The sequence below is a fragment of the Plectropomus leopardus genome, chromosome 1 (genome assembly GCF_008729295.1).
Source record: "Plectropomus leopardus isolate mb chromosome 1, YSFRI_Pleo_2.0, whole genome shotgun sequence".
Lineage (NCBI taxonomy): Eukaryota > Metazoa > Chordata > Actinopteri > Perciformes > Serranidae > Plectropomus > Plectropomus leopardus.
In genome coordinates this window covers 3,388,070-3,403,918 of record NC_056463.1, presented here as the reverse complement: position 1 = coordinate 3,403,918, position 15,849 = coordinate 3,388,070, and the positions used below count along the sequence as shown (strand labels likewise).

At 37.5% G+C, this 15,849-nt stretch overlaps 1 protein-coding gene across 1 annotated transcript in view; it reads left to right on the top strand.

Moving 5' to 3' along the window:
* ddb1 (damage-specific DNA binding protein 1) overlaps positions 1-15,849 on the top strand; it is a 68,908-nt gene that overhangs the window by 30,582 nt on the left and 22,477 nt on the right. The window contains 7 exon segments of the mRNA XM_042490512.1: positions 373-551; positions 4,371-4,534; positions 8,057-8,164; positions 9,324-9,531; positions 9,785-9,880; positions 10,751-10,862; positions 13,364-13,487. Of these exon segments, the coding sequence (XP_042346446.1) occupies positions 373-551; positions 4,371-4,534; positions 8,057-8,164; positions 9,324-9,531; positions 9,785-9,880; positions 10,751-10,862; positions 13,364-13,487 (991 nt within the window).

Below are 15,849 nucleotides of genomic sequence, written 5' to 3'. Positions count from 1 at the left end.
TAGAAATGCAAACATCTTGTTTTTATGTTTCATAAAAGTGATTTTTGGGATCAGATAATTGCTGGACATTTATCCTTTAGTCTATTTGTATCAAGCCATATTCCTTAACAGTTGTGTTGTCATTGAACTGCTTTGTTTTCCATGAATATATTATAATTCTTTAATAGTTTCCAGTGAGCAAAATGTAGTTATAACCCTAAGTTTTTCTTTCACTGAAATTCCCCATTCTTAAACATCTGAATTATTATATATATGCAGGACTCGAGGAATAGGCTTTTTGCTTTCTCCACATCATCCTCCCTGCCACTTCCCAGAAACACAGTGCAGAATGAGATTTTTTTTAAAAAAGGGAAAATCTGTGTGTACCTGCAGATCACGTCGGGCTCCGTGCGCCTGGTGCTCCAGGAGAGCAAGGCATTAGTGAGTGAATGGAAAGAGCCACAGGGCAGGAACATCAGCGTGGCTGCCTGCAACCACACTCAGGTGGTGCTCGCCGTGGGACGAGCCCTTTACTACCTGCAGATCCTGGCTGGAGAGCTCAAACAGATCAGGTGAGACACAGATACAGACACAGAGGGACGGGCCCATTGTCAGTTTACTGACATTTTCAGGCAGTGCACTGTAAAAATCTAACAAGCTGATCTTATTTTACAAAAAGAAATAGAATTAGGAAACAGATTGCCTTGAAAAAGGCAGGCAAATATAACAATTAGTAGGGCTGGCCTGAATACTCGAATAAAATGAGTATTCGGTACAGATAATAAATCTCATTCGTGAAATTTGAGCCAAACGAATTTTTGTGTAAAACGTTTGCAGTATTCTAGCGTTGATCAATATGTCAGTAGCTGCTGCTCTTTTCGCTGATACGAACAAAATCTACTCCTGCCTCTGACTGCTCGCGAAATTGCAGTGTTAATTGCTATTGTGCTCTGTTTTGTTCAGTTCTGGGCTGGAGCCTGATTTAAAAACCCGAATTTGTACTGTTAAATTTGCCTACATTGTTATTATATTAAATTCTGGCTACTTTGAGTGGCTCCTCAACATGTCCAGGACCATTTATCCAAGTAACAGAGTTCCACAGATAAAATCCTAATTAAGGAATAAATCCACTATATATATATATATATATATATATATGTATATTTTAATTCAAGTTTTTATTGGAGTCAGAACAGTACACATCATACAGCACAGCATACTGACATTTTCTTCCTTTTTTTGTTTTTGTTTTGGATGACACAATTCAAGAAAAAAAATACAAAGTCTGTGTTGCAAAATCATTCGTGTAAGCGACCACAACAATAGTAGTTGTTGAGAAGCAACATAAGGAAAGAAGCGAAGAGAACAAAGTAACAACAAAAAGCAAACCAACAAAAAAAACTAACTAACAGTTAATAAAAACAGAAATAACATCAATATATATATTTTTTTAACTAAATCATACATTACAAGCTAAGGGCTGGCGTGTTTCCCTGCACCACTTCAAAATTGTGCATATTTAAGTGTTTTCTGCAAGCGTCACCACAGTCTGAGTCAGATCTTTGATCCTTCGCCCTCTCGACCAAATATGGTCAATTCTGGCTCCAACAAACCAAGATGGCGACGGCAGAAATGCCAAACTGGGGGCTCCAAAATGGCACAAACCAATGACTGTTGCGATCATGGTTGCTACGTCCATTATTAAGTGGTTAAATAGGACTGACTTGGTTTACGTAAGTCGCCAGCACTTAATGAGAACAAATTAATTTCACTCGTCAATTTTAAGTCGCAACAACTTCAAAACATTAAGTTAATACAAATAGATGTATGTAAACTTAATATTAAGTACACTTAAAACTAATAGTTGTTTTTACGTAATTTTTTCAGACTTTCCTGGATTTTATTTTTAAGTGAGATCAGCTGATCACGGTCATGTTTTAAGCATTTTGAATCATACACAGAGCTTCATGTTTGGCAAATCTACACATTACAATTAAATCTATATCACTGAATTCAGGATGTCTAGAGGGTCTTGGTGTGACATTACAAAAATCAATCATCATGTGCTTTAAAGGAATCATTTTAAATACGCTTATTTACTTTCTTTAAAAGAGTTTGATAAGAAGATTGAGATCAACAGCCGGGCGCCGTATATAGCCTACATATTTACCGTTCAGACATCAGAGTGGCATCAACCCTCTTATGTAACTCCTGACAGCAGAGTGAATAAGCCTATTCCCCAAAATGTCAAACAATTCATATAAACCCCTCCATGTCTGTCTGTGAATTTGATGGCGAGACGCCTCCAAACTGGGTCAGCTTGCAAGTTCAGAAAAGCTTAGGAGTGATAAAAAACTTGAGTTATATCCTGGCTGGGATCTTAATAAAGATGCCCTTTTGTGTGTCACTTAGCTGTGTCATTTAATTTTGAGGTAACAAAGTCGACTGCAGAGACTCGTCATCAGTCCAACTTATTTTTGTTAACAAATTAATTTGAGTGAAAGAATTAATTAATTTAGAAGTTAATATAATGCAACAGCGGGGAAGATTTGTACATATATATATATCTGGGATACACAATCCCCAACACAGCTGTTTTTTGAAAGTTTAATTAATCAAACAGTGATTGTTATTTCCCAAGAGTTCAACAACTTTGACTCATAGTTGTGATGTTATTATCCTGCTACTATCTCACCTTCATTTCGGTTTCTTCTTTCTTGATCTGTGGGAAAGTTTCAGATGAGGGATTTGCATCTCATTTTAAAGTGAATGCTGCAGCAGAACTGAGAAGTCTTACATTTTATTATATTTCTTGCTGCTGCGGTTTACCCTCGTGGCTGCCTCTGTGCCACTATTGCAATAAAAGTGCTTTGAGCCAATATTTTTTATAGTAGTTTAAAAACAAGCGGAGGATACACAAAAATGTATTTATTTTTTATCCAGAGAAAGACACACAGCTTGTAAAAATGGCCAGCAGGCCCGCTTGAAGCACAAAGTGTTTGTTTTGCAGCCTTGAGAGTGTTCGTAACTGATGAAACAACGAAAGAGACGGAGTGAAGAGTCTCACCAGAGCTGTGAAATAATGTTTGGCCTACATCAATACGCTGCTGGTTTGCTGTGTGAGTCCCAAAATTCTGCAAATACTGGATAGCCATAGCTGGATAGAAGGTGTTTACATGGCTTGAATACTCTTCAGTGAGGCAATTATAATGTAAGCGCCCAACACACTACACAGTGATTATCCCTATATTATATTTGCATTATTGAGTAGCTTCGTTTAATTACAACACGGGAGTTTGGGCCTTTTTAACATTAATTTCATGCTCATTGGCATTATAGCTCTTTTTGTCATAATCCTTTCATGCATTAATTATTGAATCAAAAGTTAATCATTTTTCATGTTATAGGTTTTAATTTTGAATAAGTGAAAAATCAATTTTTTTCCCAATATATATTATTTTAAAGCAATTTACATATTCGTCCCCAATATAAATAGTGACTCAGTGGAGCTCAATATGGAAAACATGTTTTAAAATGTTTTTTAAGAGCTTGTGGTTTACATACACATAAGAACATTTCATTGCAACAAGAGAAAGGACTTTTGAAAAACATATTTTTATTTAATTTTATTTTATTATTATTATTTTATTGATTAAAAAATAGCATGGCCATAAAAGCAGACGATTTTTTTCGTGATCATGTTATTCACCTTCTTCCATAAAAAAAGTATTTATTTGAAACTTCACACTGACAGTGAGGCCTCGGTGGTATCTATTTTTTCACACCTTTATATTTTTTTATAATTTTCACTGGAATATTCGGTAAATGGGGGTTTTTGTGTGTGGTATTGGACAGAACTTCTTAAAGGGGATTATTACTGATTATTGTTTAAATACCTGGCTGGCACATTAGGATATTTTTAAAAATGAAATTTTACCTTTTATAGTGAATGGTTGTTTGCTATGATATTAATGCTCTGAATGTCATATACGGCACCTTTAAGGATCTTGAAGTTTCACACAATATGCAAACATTTGTCCACAAATTGTTCATCGTTCTTGGATCTTCCCTCAGACGACAGAGCGTAAACGAGGAAGAGCAAAAATCTGATGTTAGTGTGTAATGAGCAAAAACTCCACCTGACCTTTGAGTCAAAAATCTCGCCGCCTCTCCACACGTTGCATGAGACTCCACTTTATATGAAATTAAGGGTTGTCTGGCAACTAAAGTGTGAACTCACAGCTCAGCTCACCAGATGACAATTTGCATTTCACATGAGAGGGAAAAGAAAAATTAGTTGAACTAATTCTGTTAAAATTTGTCATACACATTCACATAACGTGCAGGGAAGCCTGCTACTGTTTTTCTCACATCCTCCTTGTCTTCCTTAGTACCACAGAGATGGAGCACGAGGTGGCCTGCCTGGACATCACGCCTCTCGGGGAGGGTGGCGGTGAGTCACCACTCTGCGCTGTGGGACTCTGGACCGACATTTCGGCTCGTGTGCTCAAGCTTCCCTGCTTCACAGCCCTGCACAAGGAAATGCTGGGCGGAGGTGAGAAAATTGAAAAGCAGGGTGCAACTGAGGGGAGAACAGGAAAGCTGTTACTGTGGAGAGAGACAGGTAGATGCAGCTAACCTCAAGTCAAGTGCGTTTTTTCTCTGAAGCTCAATTGCACACACAATGTCTTGGTGGACTTCACAGTTTCATAATAGAGATGATTGTTAACCTAACACAGGCTCTATCAGAAAGAGGGAGAAAATCTCCACGTATAGAGGGGAAAACAAAAATAAAAATGCAGGAGGGTGCAACTTTTTTGTCGTTCATTGCTATTATCCTCTCAGCAGCCGCCGTGTGAATACAGGCCAGGTGAACATTTTGCTACGTTATTAAAGTGTACTTTTAAATCCTCACTCAGCCTCGACAAACTGTAAGTTTGAGAAAGCACAAAGTGTCACAGCTCAGTCTGTGTGAATAATGTGAATGTCTGTGAAAAAAGTTGAATCCTTGATGAAAGGAGTGCAAAAAACTCAACTGTGAACTTTTCAAATGAAACAAAAAAGGCCAGAAACAAACATTTTCACCTCATTTTTGCCCATGTAGACGAAACCGGCGACCAATTTGTGTGCTCTGCCATTTAGTTATTCACCATTACTGCTGCCTGCTGACAGTAACAGTTACAGATTAAATATTAAATAACGTTATAACATTACGGTGACAGCAGCATGGGGAGTTGGATTGACTGCTTTAGGCAGTGGCCTCCAGTTACTGATGAATATACTTTATATAGATGGTGACCTAAACATTGTTTGAATTTACATATTACATATAATCAAATCATGAAATGCTGTAATGAATGTTAATTAAGTTACTGTACTAGTTAACATTAGACATTAACATTGATTTGGAATTGCATTTATTCATCGCAGACAAGTTATATTAAATGAAAAAATACAAATTCACGTTGTTTTATAGGTTAGTCCTTTCTGTTAATATTCTTGATCCACTTCTGGGGAACATTTTGGTCCTCTGCACGTCCAGGGAGTCTGTGTAGACTGAGAGGTCTCAGACAGGGACACTCTTCATGAAGTAAAGGTGTTTGTATTTCACTTTCAGTTTATTTCCAAAGTTGAAGTTTGCCACTACTGTTTGAGCAGCCGAGGACTGCACAGGTTCTTCCCGAACTCCGAGACATAATTTTTAAAAGTAACGTTACACAGAAAGCAAAGGTTAAAGTAGAAAATTGCACACTTCTCAGTACAGCTTGCTTTTAAACGCTGCACCACAGTGATGGCGGCTTCTTTACCTCTGATAATCTCCTGGATTCAAATATTAATTTGCTATTTACACTTATTTCAGTTTTTTTTTATTGTAAATTATGAAAAGATTATGACTTTAAGTAAACAAAAAAAGATTCAGTAACACTGACTGTTTCATTTTCTGTCAGTGATGTTTGTGTTTGTGCACAAAAATCTGGAGCCGGCAGCCATTTAACTTAAAGGGAACCTGCATTTTTTCAAACTGAACCATTTTTTCTGTTTTTGTGTTTAAATTACGAATTGATACAACATTTTTTAAAATTGGTCCATCATTGAGAGAGTTCCCTCTAGCTACAGCAGCAGAAAAGCTTGCAATGTAATCACTACGGGCAATTATGCATTGTCAGTTTACGCCCATCAAAAATGCTTGTTTTTGGCAGCTGACAGGGTTAGGTTGTTATTCTAAGTGTCAGACAACATTATAGAAGAGACCCCACAGAGAAATGAAAGGCTTTTTCTTACTTTTGCTTGTCTGATTTGTATTGTGAAGTTAAAAGAGTGTAGTTATACGCACGTCACGTAGGTGCAAGGCTATCAAAAAACAATTTACGTGAGAAAAATGGTGGAGCCTGAACACTTACTCCATGCCACACAAGTCTACTGAAGACAACTTTTCGATCCTGCTTCGATCTCCGTCAGGTCAAAACATTTTCTGACTACTTCTTATTTCTTTCTGAACAGTTTCTTTAACCCTTTGGAAACTGAGCAGGTGCGATTTCTTTCAAAAACATGGGACAAACACAACGAGCAATGACAAAAAACAATCAGCAATAAATTAGTAAAAAGTTCTAGAAAATTATCTGAAAATTATAAAAGAAAAAATCAAGAAAGTGCTTACAAATTAAAACGATTCTGTAACATAATTTTAAATATGTAGTTATGATCTTTATAAATATATTTTTTGCTAGCTTTTTTTTTCAGATTTTTTTTTTTGGGGCTTTTTGCCTTTATTTGATAGGACAGCTTAAGTGTGAAAGTGGGAGAGGGAGAGAGAGGATGACGTGCAGAAAAGGGCCGAGGCCAGAATTGAACTTGTGGCCGCTGCAGCGAGGACGTAGCGTCTGTGCATGATCCGCCCACTCTACCAACTAAGCTACTGGGCGCCCCTTCCCTATCTTTTTAAATACTTTTTTCTTAATTTACTCAATTTTTTTCAACTTGTAGACCATTTCTCACCAAGTTGCTGATTGCCTCTTTTGTTTTTTAAAGAAATGGCACTTACTTTGCTTAGAGGTCAAAGTTTAAATCTTGTGAAAGGCCCCTAAAAGCAGTAAAAGAAAAGTGATGTAGCTCCAGGTTGCAGAGGGTTAGCAAGTTTAAGGAATGGTTTTTTTATAGTGTAGTAGTAGCTATAATGGAGTATCGTCAGCTTCATTAATAGATGTAAATGGTCTCTTCCATTAAGTGCTTCATTTTTTAGTGGATACTTGAACATTAACTCTGCTGCCAACCTGAATGCATTTAGTGCAGCATTTAGACGCTTGAGGAGAATTTAAACTTGGAATGTTTGAATGGTGAACTGGCAGAGGCAAGACTCTTACTTTCCAATTAGACTGCTTCACCCATGAAAAATATTTCCACAGTCTTTACCACAGTGTCACACTTTATTTTTCCAAGTTTGTGTGACTGACAGCTGCTCGATGAACAAACTCTGCAAACAGTGCTCTGTGGCTGACTCCTCTAACAAGGACTGCAAACTGGAGTTTTTAAAAAAACAGAAACCTTTAAATTGAAAGTTAATGTGCTGTTTTAATTGTTGATATTTTAACAACATTGCACAGTCGCACTTAAGCTTTCTCAACATGAATTATATTTACATAGATTTTTTTTCTGAAACACAGCCCTGCGTTTGTGTTTTTGGCTTGTTTACTTAAAATAATTGATGTACATTACCATGGAAACATGAGACCATTCAAGTAGCCACATTTGGCAGACTTTTTTTTAAACATTGCTGCTTGGTGAGTCCGCCAACGAGCATTTAATCAGAGCCAGCGCCGCTCTGATATAAATTGGCCTGCAGTCAGAGAAACTGATGTTTGGTAAACGGAAAAGACAGAAGACTTTATATTTCTCCGGCAGCATTCAGATGTTTCTTTTTTTTTCCCTAAAAAAGTTAGCAGCCAGTTTGGCCGATAACCATTATTGATCTTTCTGACAAAGACATTCTTGCTGACATTTATCACTATGGTGTTCATCCATGAGCCTGTGACTCCAAAAGGATGGGAAAAATAAATCATCTGACTGTGTTTGTCCTCAGAAATCATCCCTCGCTCCATCCTAATGACCACCTTTGAAGGCAGCTACTACCTGCTCTGTGCGCTGGGAGACGGAGCGCTCTTCTACTTTGGTCTGGACCTGCAGACTGGTAGGTCTTTCACATCAAACATTGCAAGAACGGTTACACGAGAGCTTCTTAAACGTCTCAGACTGATAAAAACCTCCAGGCAGGGCCACCGGCAGCTGTCTGAAAACACTTTAAGAATATTATTTCATGGAGAATTGCACAAATCCCAGCACTATATTTGGATTTAAGGAGGGAAAAACTTTGCAGAAAACTTGTTTGCAAACAGTTGCTTATATGCACATCCAGCTGTTACAAAGCAGCATTATCATTCATTTTGTGTCTTTTTTATTTATTTATTTATTTATTTATTTATTTATTTATTTTTTTATTTATTTATTTATTTATTTGTCTCATAGTCCCTGGTCAAAATGAAAGCAGCACCCGATGTAGTTTTATTCCCAAGGATAGAGTCAAGATCAGAAAACACTTATGTTTTCTCTGTTATAGCTCAGTAGTGCCTTTTATGAGACTCTTTTCAGAGAACATTTCTGATGTTTTATGGTAAAATTTGCAAATTATCTATTATCTAATTAAGTATATGCCAATTTGCATACATTTGTAGAGCAGAAATCTGAAGATTGGATTAAGTCAGGTTCAAAATTCACATTTATTCACACATTCGATGTGCTGATGTGTTCTGTGTATGCATCTGCTCTATTTATGATTATTCTGACTATTAGTTTGTTTGTTATATTGTCATGTTAAGGAGAGAATTACGGTTCGAATTTGAATAGATTGTAAACTCTAGGAGAGGTTTTGGGTTTCTTAACCTCTTCTGCACAGTTCTTATGTTTGTTATTATCAAGTCTTGTGTGCTAATAAATGAAATCAAAAGTTAATATTTGTGCAAAAATTCTCCCTAACCTCAAGTAATTGGTGTCAGGTCTTTTTTTCAGTTTTAGTTTAGTCTTGAATTTCACTCTGTCATTGAGAAAGTGTTAAAAGTCTTAAATTCCACTTTCTGTAAGCTGTAGGAACTGTGTGTACTCAGAGCCCCCCTAAAATCAGAATATAACAGAGGAGAAACACACAGGGCTCACTGAATGCTTTATCAGCATAAAAAGGTGAAGACTTTTCTGCACACAAGGACAAACTTTATTGTCGAAATCCGCTCGATTAGTAACTTCCCCAAAGATCGGTACACCCACCTCTTAAACTTGTGTTTCCTTCCCTCCCTCAGGCGCCCTGAGCGAGCGTAAGAAGGTCACGCTCGGCACCCAGCCCACTGTGCTGAGGACATTCAGATCCCTGTCCACTTCCAACGTCTTCGCCTGCTCCGACCGACCCACTGTCATCTACTCCTCCAACCACAAGCTGGTCTTCTCCAACGTCAACCTCAAGGAGGTCAATTACATGTGCCCACTCAACTCCGAGGGCTACCCCGACAGGTCAGCGCGCAGCTCTCACTTCTCATCACTCTGCAGTTTTGTTGGAGACTCTTGTTGTTTTCCTCCTCTGTTTGCTTTGAAGAGTTTCTGTTGTTTTGATCCTCGAGCAGACGCGGTGAGCTCAGACGTGTTCTCTGCTGACTACAGAAACGCATCCAGTCAAACTTTGTTTTGATTTGTGAGAAGTGGGTGTATTTCTTCTTATTTTTTCCCTCTTTACTAATGGTGCATCATGCTTTTTTTTTAACTTTAGCCTGGCTCTGGCCAACAACAGCACTCTGACCATCGGTACTATCGACGAGATTCAGAAACTCCACATTCGCACTGTTCCCCTCTACGAGTCTCCCAGGTCAGTCCCATCGTCAAATATTGAGCTAGTGTTGAACTTTTTTTGCTCCGTGTTTGCTCTGATTCAAGAGATATTTTCCTGTTGTTGTTGTTGTATTTAATACATGTGCTGAAAACGTTTTTTTCTTTTTCCTGTTCCTTTTCCTTCTTTCTGTGCTTAACCATTTAAGTGACAGCTGTGAATCAAGGTTTTTAACCCTTAGGGCCCGCTTTAATATTACACTCACACTTGAATCACTCTTCACACAAAATGTGCTTTTCAGAATCAAGCTTTAAAAAAAAATCAGCCCTAATCATAAATATCAAATATTCATTATTTGTTTGAATTTTGACACTTTAAATGACAGTTATCAGGTGAAAAAAAGCAAAAATGACAAATTCAAAGACAAAAGCCCAGAATGACACCCAGAAATAATACAGTGCTTGTTTTTATGCTTTTAATGTCTGTGGGATCAAAAATTGCAGTTTGAATACATTTCAAAGATGCATTTTTTGCTCTTAATATAATGAATGTAACAATTTAGTTTCCACAGTGTATTTTAGACTTATTGTAGGAGCTGAGTTGGAAATTCCAAGATTAAACAAGAATAAACAATCTTGCCAAAATGTATGCAATATGCATGAACACAGCCAAAATCATCAAAAAAAGAAGAAGAATGAAAGCGCTAAGATACGCCAAACAGTCCCTACGGATTAAATTAATTATTAAAAGGTTGACGGTTGTATTTTCCAGTCAGAAACAGAAAGTCTCTCACAGAACCTTCTTTTGTTCACTTTACCTCTGTGTGCTCTTTTCATGTTTACCAGCGTCTTCGGTTTGATTTTCTCTCACTCCCTTCGTCCCTCTCCCTCTCTTTCTACGCCCCACCAGGCGGATCTGTTACCAGGAAGTTTCCCAGTGTTTCGGGGTTCTCTCCAGCAGGGTGGAGATTCAGGATGTGAGCGGCACCACATCTGTTGTGCGCCCCAGCGCGAGCACTCAGGTACTGTAGCTGCATGTTATGTTCGGCTAATAAACACCCAAGGGCTTGTTTGTTTTGCACTCTTATCTAACCAGACGTGCTGACTAAGAATATTATTTATAATGTGAGACGGGGAGCTTGTCAGGTCAACAAATGTCTTGTCCTGTTAGTCACCTAACAGGTCTGCTGGAGCTGGATTTTCTGAACCAGGTTTTGAATCCTAATTCTGTTGAGTTGTGATCGATCATTTACTTTAAGTCTGAGAATTGCAATCTCAGGGTAACTGAAGCTTTTACCTGCACATTTTTTTTCTATTTGTAATTGATAATTGTCTGCTCAAAATGTAATTTGTAAAAAAAAAAAAAAAAGAAGAAAGAAACGATAATCAAAGTTCTACAACATAGTTTCTTTTTTTGTTTGTTTTTTGTTTGTTTGTTTCGACACTACCGCAGAGACGTGCAGTTAGTAAGAATGAAGCTGTTTCACTCTCCTGGGATACAGGCAACCTCGGCCAATGTTATAGCTTTTCAGAGGCTGCAGCAGCCAGAGTGTATTTACTGGTATGATATGAAACTAGAAGACTTGAGGAATACATTGGTATGAGAAGGGGGTTAAATGACACTCCAAATTTAGGCTACAGTTTGACGAAAAATTGCCAGGGCCATTTTCACAGGGGTCATTTGACCTCTCATCGAGCCCTGCTCAGAGTTGCTGCAGATCCTTAAAAAGTCTCAAAAGGCACTGAATTCATTAATCTAAAATTAAAGCCTTAAATGTTAATAAAATATCTTTTAAAATAAATAAATAAATAAAATTAAGTCTTTTAAAATGCTGAGACATGGATATGGATTTCATGATTTCTTTTCCTATGTTGTTGCACTGTAAAATCTCAAAATGATTGATAATATCTGTTTTTAAATTTCCTGAAAACCTCTCACATTATCAGTACCAGCAGCACTTATTCAGCAAAAACTGGCTGTTTTAACCAACATTTTCGATGTATGATTTAAAAATACTAAGTAATGCATACAAGGCTAGGGGCGTTTTTAAGTGAAATTTTTTTTCAAAGTTGCCATGACGGGAATAAACAGTGGAATCCCATTTTTTTCCTTCAGTTTTGGTTGATGTAAAATTTAAATTTAATTCAAAGTGGCATTTAAAAGTTTGACTTGCCTCAGGCTGTAGGAACCCTGCCGCTAGTCCCCCTGCAGGTTTTCCTCATGCAACACAAATGTTGTTTTCATCTGTTACATTTGGATATTTCTGCTCACTAGGGGCCCTAAACATTGTTGAAATTGCATAAATTGAGAATGACTGGAAAGCCGAGACTTATGTGGATCCATTGAGCCCAACCTTTACCCCCATTGTAGCTATTTCAAGACCTTTTTAAAAAAAATGGACCTTACTGTATAACATGACCTGTAAAGACATTTAGGATAATCATAGCCTCATTAAATTTCACAATCACAAACTAGAGATGTTGGGAATTCAAACGATGTCTCTCTTTCATAGGTACATTGGCAATAAGGGGTTTTCTCCACATTTTAAAAACAAGTGTTTGCAAATCTATCGCTTAAAAATGCAGTTCTTACAGAAATCTTTCATTGATATGAAATGACAGCATAGCCTTTTTTTGAGCAAAAAATCTGTGTAACAAATGTTAATAACCCAAAAAATGCTGCAACGGCTTTATAATAATAATTATAATAATGTAACCTGTATCAGTTTCAAATTAAAAGCCCTTCATCATTTTGGTAGAGAGCATCCCTTTCAATGTGAAACATTTGCAGGAACTAAATGAGTGTAGGAATGGCCATCATTTATGACACACAGCGCTGAGCTGTATCTAAATTAATCCTCTGGTTCACAGCTTTCGGATGATGTATATCACTTCTACATGGTGTTTACTGTTGACCTGCTGTCTCTCTTTAAAGATTCGTCTCCTCTAAAAAAGAAAAATAATGGGTCTATTGTTGGGAGGGGAGGAGTGGAAGAAGTTCAGTGCACTCTAAATTTAGCTGTCGCACGAGTTCAAATCAAGTTCAAATTACATTAAACACAACAATTCTTTTGTTTGATTTGTTGTCAAAGAAAACTGACAGTGATATTTGGCCTGCCAAAAAAGAAAAGTAGGATCGACATTTAAAAGAGATTTGCTCTTGAAGAGCTAATCAAAAAGTCCTTGCAGCCAGATTTACAGTGGCAGCTTGTGCGATGTCCACTCAGTTTGGCTTTATAGCCTCCCCAGGGGAATGTGTGTGTGTACTTTATTTGTGTTTGTATTTATTGCTGCAGCAGCACAACTTTGTGGAAACAGAAGCAGAGCCAGAGCCCCTCACACGTGATGACAAGAAAGATGTTTACCTGATTTTAAACGCCGCACATCTGGCGCTACAGATGGCGCCGACCGGGCTGTTGAGCTCCTGCAGAAATAGAGATTTGAATTGCTTTATAGCTGTTATTAGGTTTATCTTGTGTCTACCTCTCGACCTGTCCTGCCTCATAAATGTACGTCTTTGCAGGCTCTCTCCAGCAGCGTGAGCTCCAGCAAGCTCTTCCCCAGCAGCACTTCTCCCCACGAGACCTCCTTCGGCGAAGAGGTGGAGGTTCACAGTCTGCTCGTCGTGGATCAGCACACCTTTGAAGGTGAGACAGCCGGATGTGCATTTCCATTTGATCTCACAAAGCAGGTGCTCTCATATGGAGCTTCTGATGGTAAAACATTGTGCTCAGCTCAGGGAATAACCGGGTCAAAAAACTCCTCCGCAGCCTCGTCCCAACTCTTATTCATCAAGCCTTCTGATGCTCACATCTCATCTGAACCTTATAAAAACGTTTGTTTGTGTGGCTCTGCTTAAATTGATCTAAAATAAGAACAATAATACCGAGAGCATTCTTTTTTTTGTTGCAGAAAGCTAAAACTTCTGTTTTTCCTGTCATCATGTCATTACCTAATGTTTTCTTACTCTGTGCCGTGCAAATGTAGAAATTTGCAGCAATTAGGTCAGTTTATATCGATCTAAAATGAAAACCATAATAGCTCCAGCATTCATTCTTTTGCAGCAGAAAGCAAAAGCATCTGTGGCTCCTACTGAAATTATAGAGCTACGTTACCTGTGTGCAAAAATGTGCTGTGGCAAAGAATGAATGATGAATCCATCACAGCGCCTTTGTACTCTGCTTATAAAAATGAGCAAATCTCAAAAACTAAATAATGTACATATTTCAAACAACTTGAAGAATGTTTAAGAAATGTTTAGGTTATTTTTCTACTTTTAGAAGTCTTTATGTCTGTTACTTTGTAAAATCTGATAAAAAAAAATGCAATTTTTAAAAATATAACACATATTAATACTATTATCGCAGCGATGCATGATATTTTACTTTATGCCAATATCCGATATGCCAATATATGAAACCTCTGATTTTGCTGATAACAGAGACGTTATCGATATATTTTCCCTTTTTTTTTCCCAACCTAATTTAAGTGATCGAGTCTCTTTTGTTGTGTAATTAACATCATATTATGCATACTCTTATCACAAAGCAGATGGAGACATAAAATACAATGCTTTTCAGTGTCTGTAATGTTTAATTCATCATGCAAAATAAGAAGAATACTTCAACTTAAGGTTGATGTTTAAGGTTGATGACATTTTTGATTCGTCAATTAAAAAAAAAAAAAAAAATTGGTTTGTCACATCGTCAGAAATCAGCATGTTGGCGATTCAGATATTTTATTTTGAAGCCTATATTTCCTGATACTGATGCGCCTATATTAATGTACATCCCTATTTTATCAATTATTGTGTTTTTTGGCTTAAAAAAAAAACGAGAGAAGAATGAAGCATCTGGATATACTCCATGAATGACATCACAGTGTCATCCTTAATTTAATCTCACATTCTAGTTATTTTTTTATTTCAAGTTGCTAAGAAAGGTGCTCCATTAAAGATGTTTTTGCCGTAGCTCATATGGTCTAACTTAATAACTGAACATTATAGGTGTCATGCGGATCGTTTCCACGTTGAAGCCACTTGAATGTGGCAGTTTTTTCTCCCCGTTCTGCTTTGCATTGCAAATTTCGCTACGCCAAGCCTTCCTTTACATATCCAAGAGTTACCACACCCGCATATATTAGGGTTTTAGATGTAAATGAGGAGCTTGTACAGCACGTTGGGTCTGCAGCTGACTTCAATTTATCAGTGTACGATCGGATAAACGCTCGTTGTGATGTTGTGAGATCTTCATCAATCAGACGTTGAGACGCTGTTATGCAGTAGCGGGATGTCTGGGACGTGCACTGAAGATGCACATATAACTGCACTGGTACTCTGCTATTAAGAAGAAATATGGGGCTCATATACATATTGTCATCAGTTATTCAGTTTCTGCTGCACCACTGAAGTCTGCACTTATTATTTCTAATAAGGTTTGCCTGTAATGAGCGCCGCTCTCTCAGTCACACACCACTTAAATGCGTTGTGTACTTTATCTGCGGTATAATCAACATTAGCTGTGTCAAATTTGTCTTAATGGATGCATAATTATCTGCATGTCTTGATGTTATTAAACTTGTGATCCCTTACTGTACCTTTCCCCCCAGTTCCAGGTTTTTTTTTGCAGGTAACTCTGTATTAGCATTCAAGGTTGAACTCAAGTACTAGGAATAATAAAAGAGCAAATTGGTGATAAAAAATTAAAAATTCTTCTCTGACAGATGCAATCAATCTAACTAGAGAGTGAGTGAGGGATGGGGGGTTTTCCAGGTGAATTGCTTCATGAATTTTATTTTTTTTTCCTTAGCAGCAGTTTGCTGAGTTTGAGTCGCAGCTTTCATAATTGATCACTCATTCAATTTGTGGTTGATAAGAGCTGATCGGATCAGATGGATTAGAGGAGCAGCTGCTGCAGAGGCGAGGGAAAGCAAACATTTTGACCGACTGTAGGATTGGGGTTGCCATAGGAACACAGTCTGATTTTTTGTGCAGAATAATAATATATAATA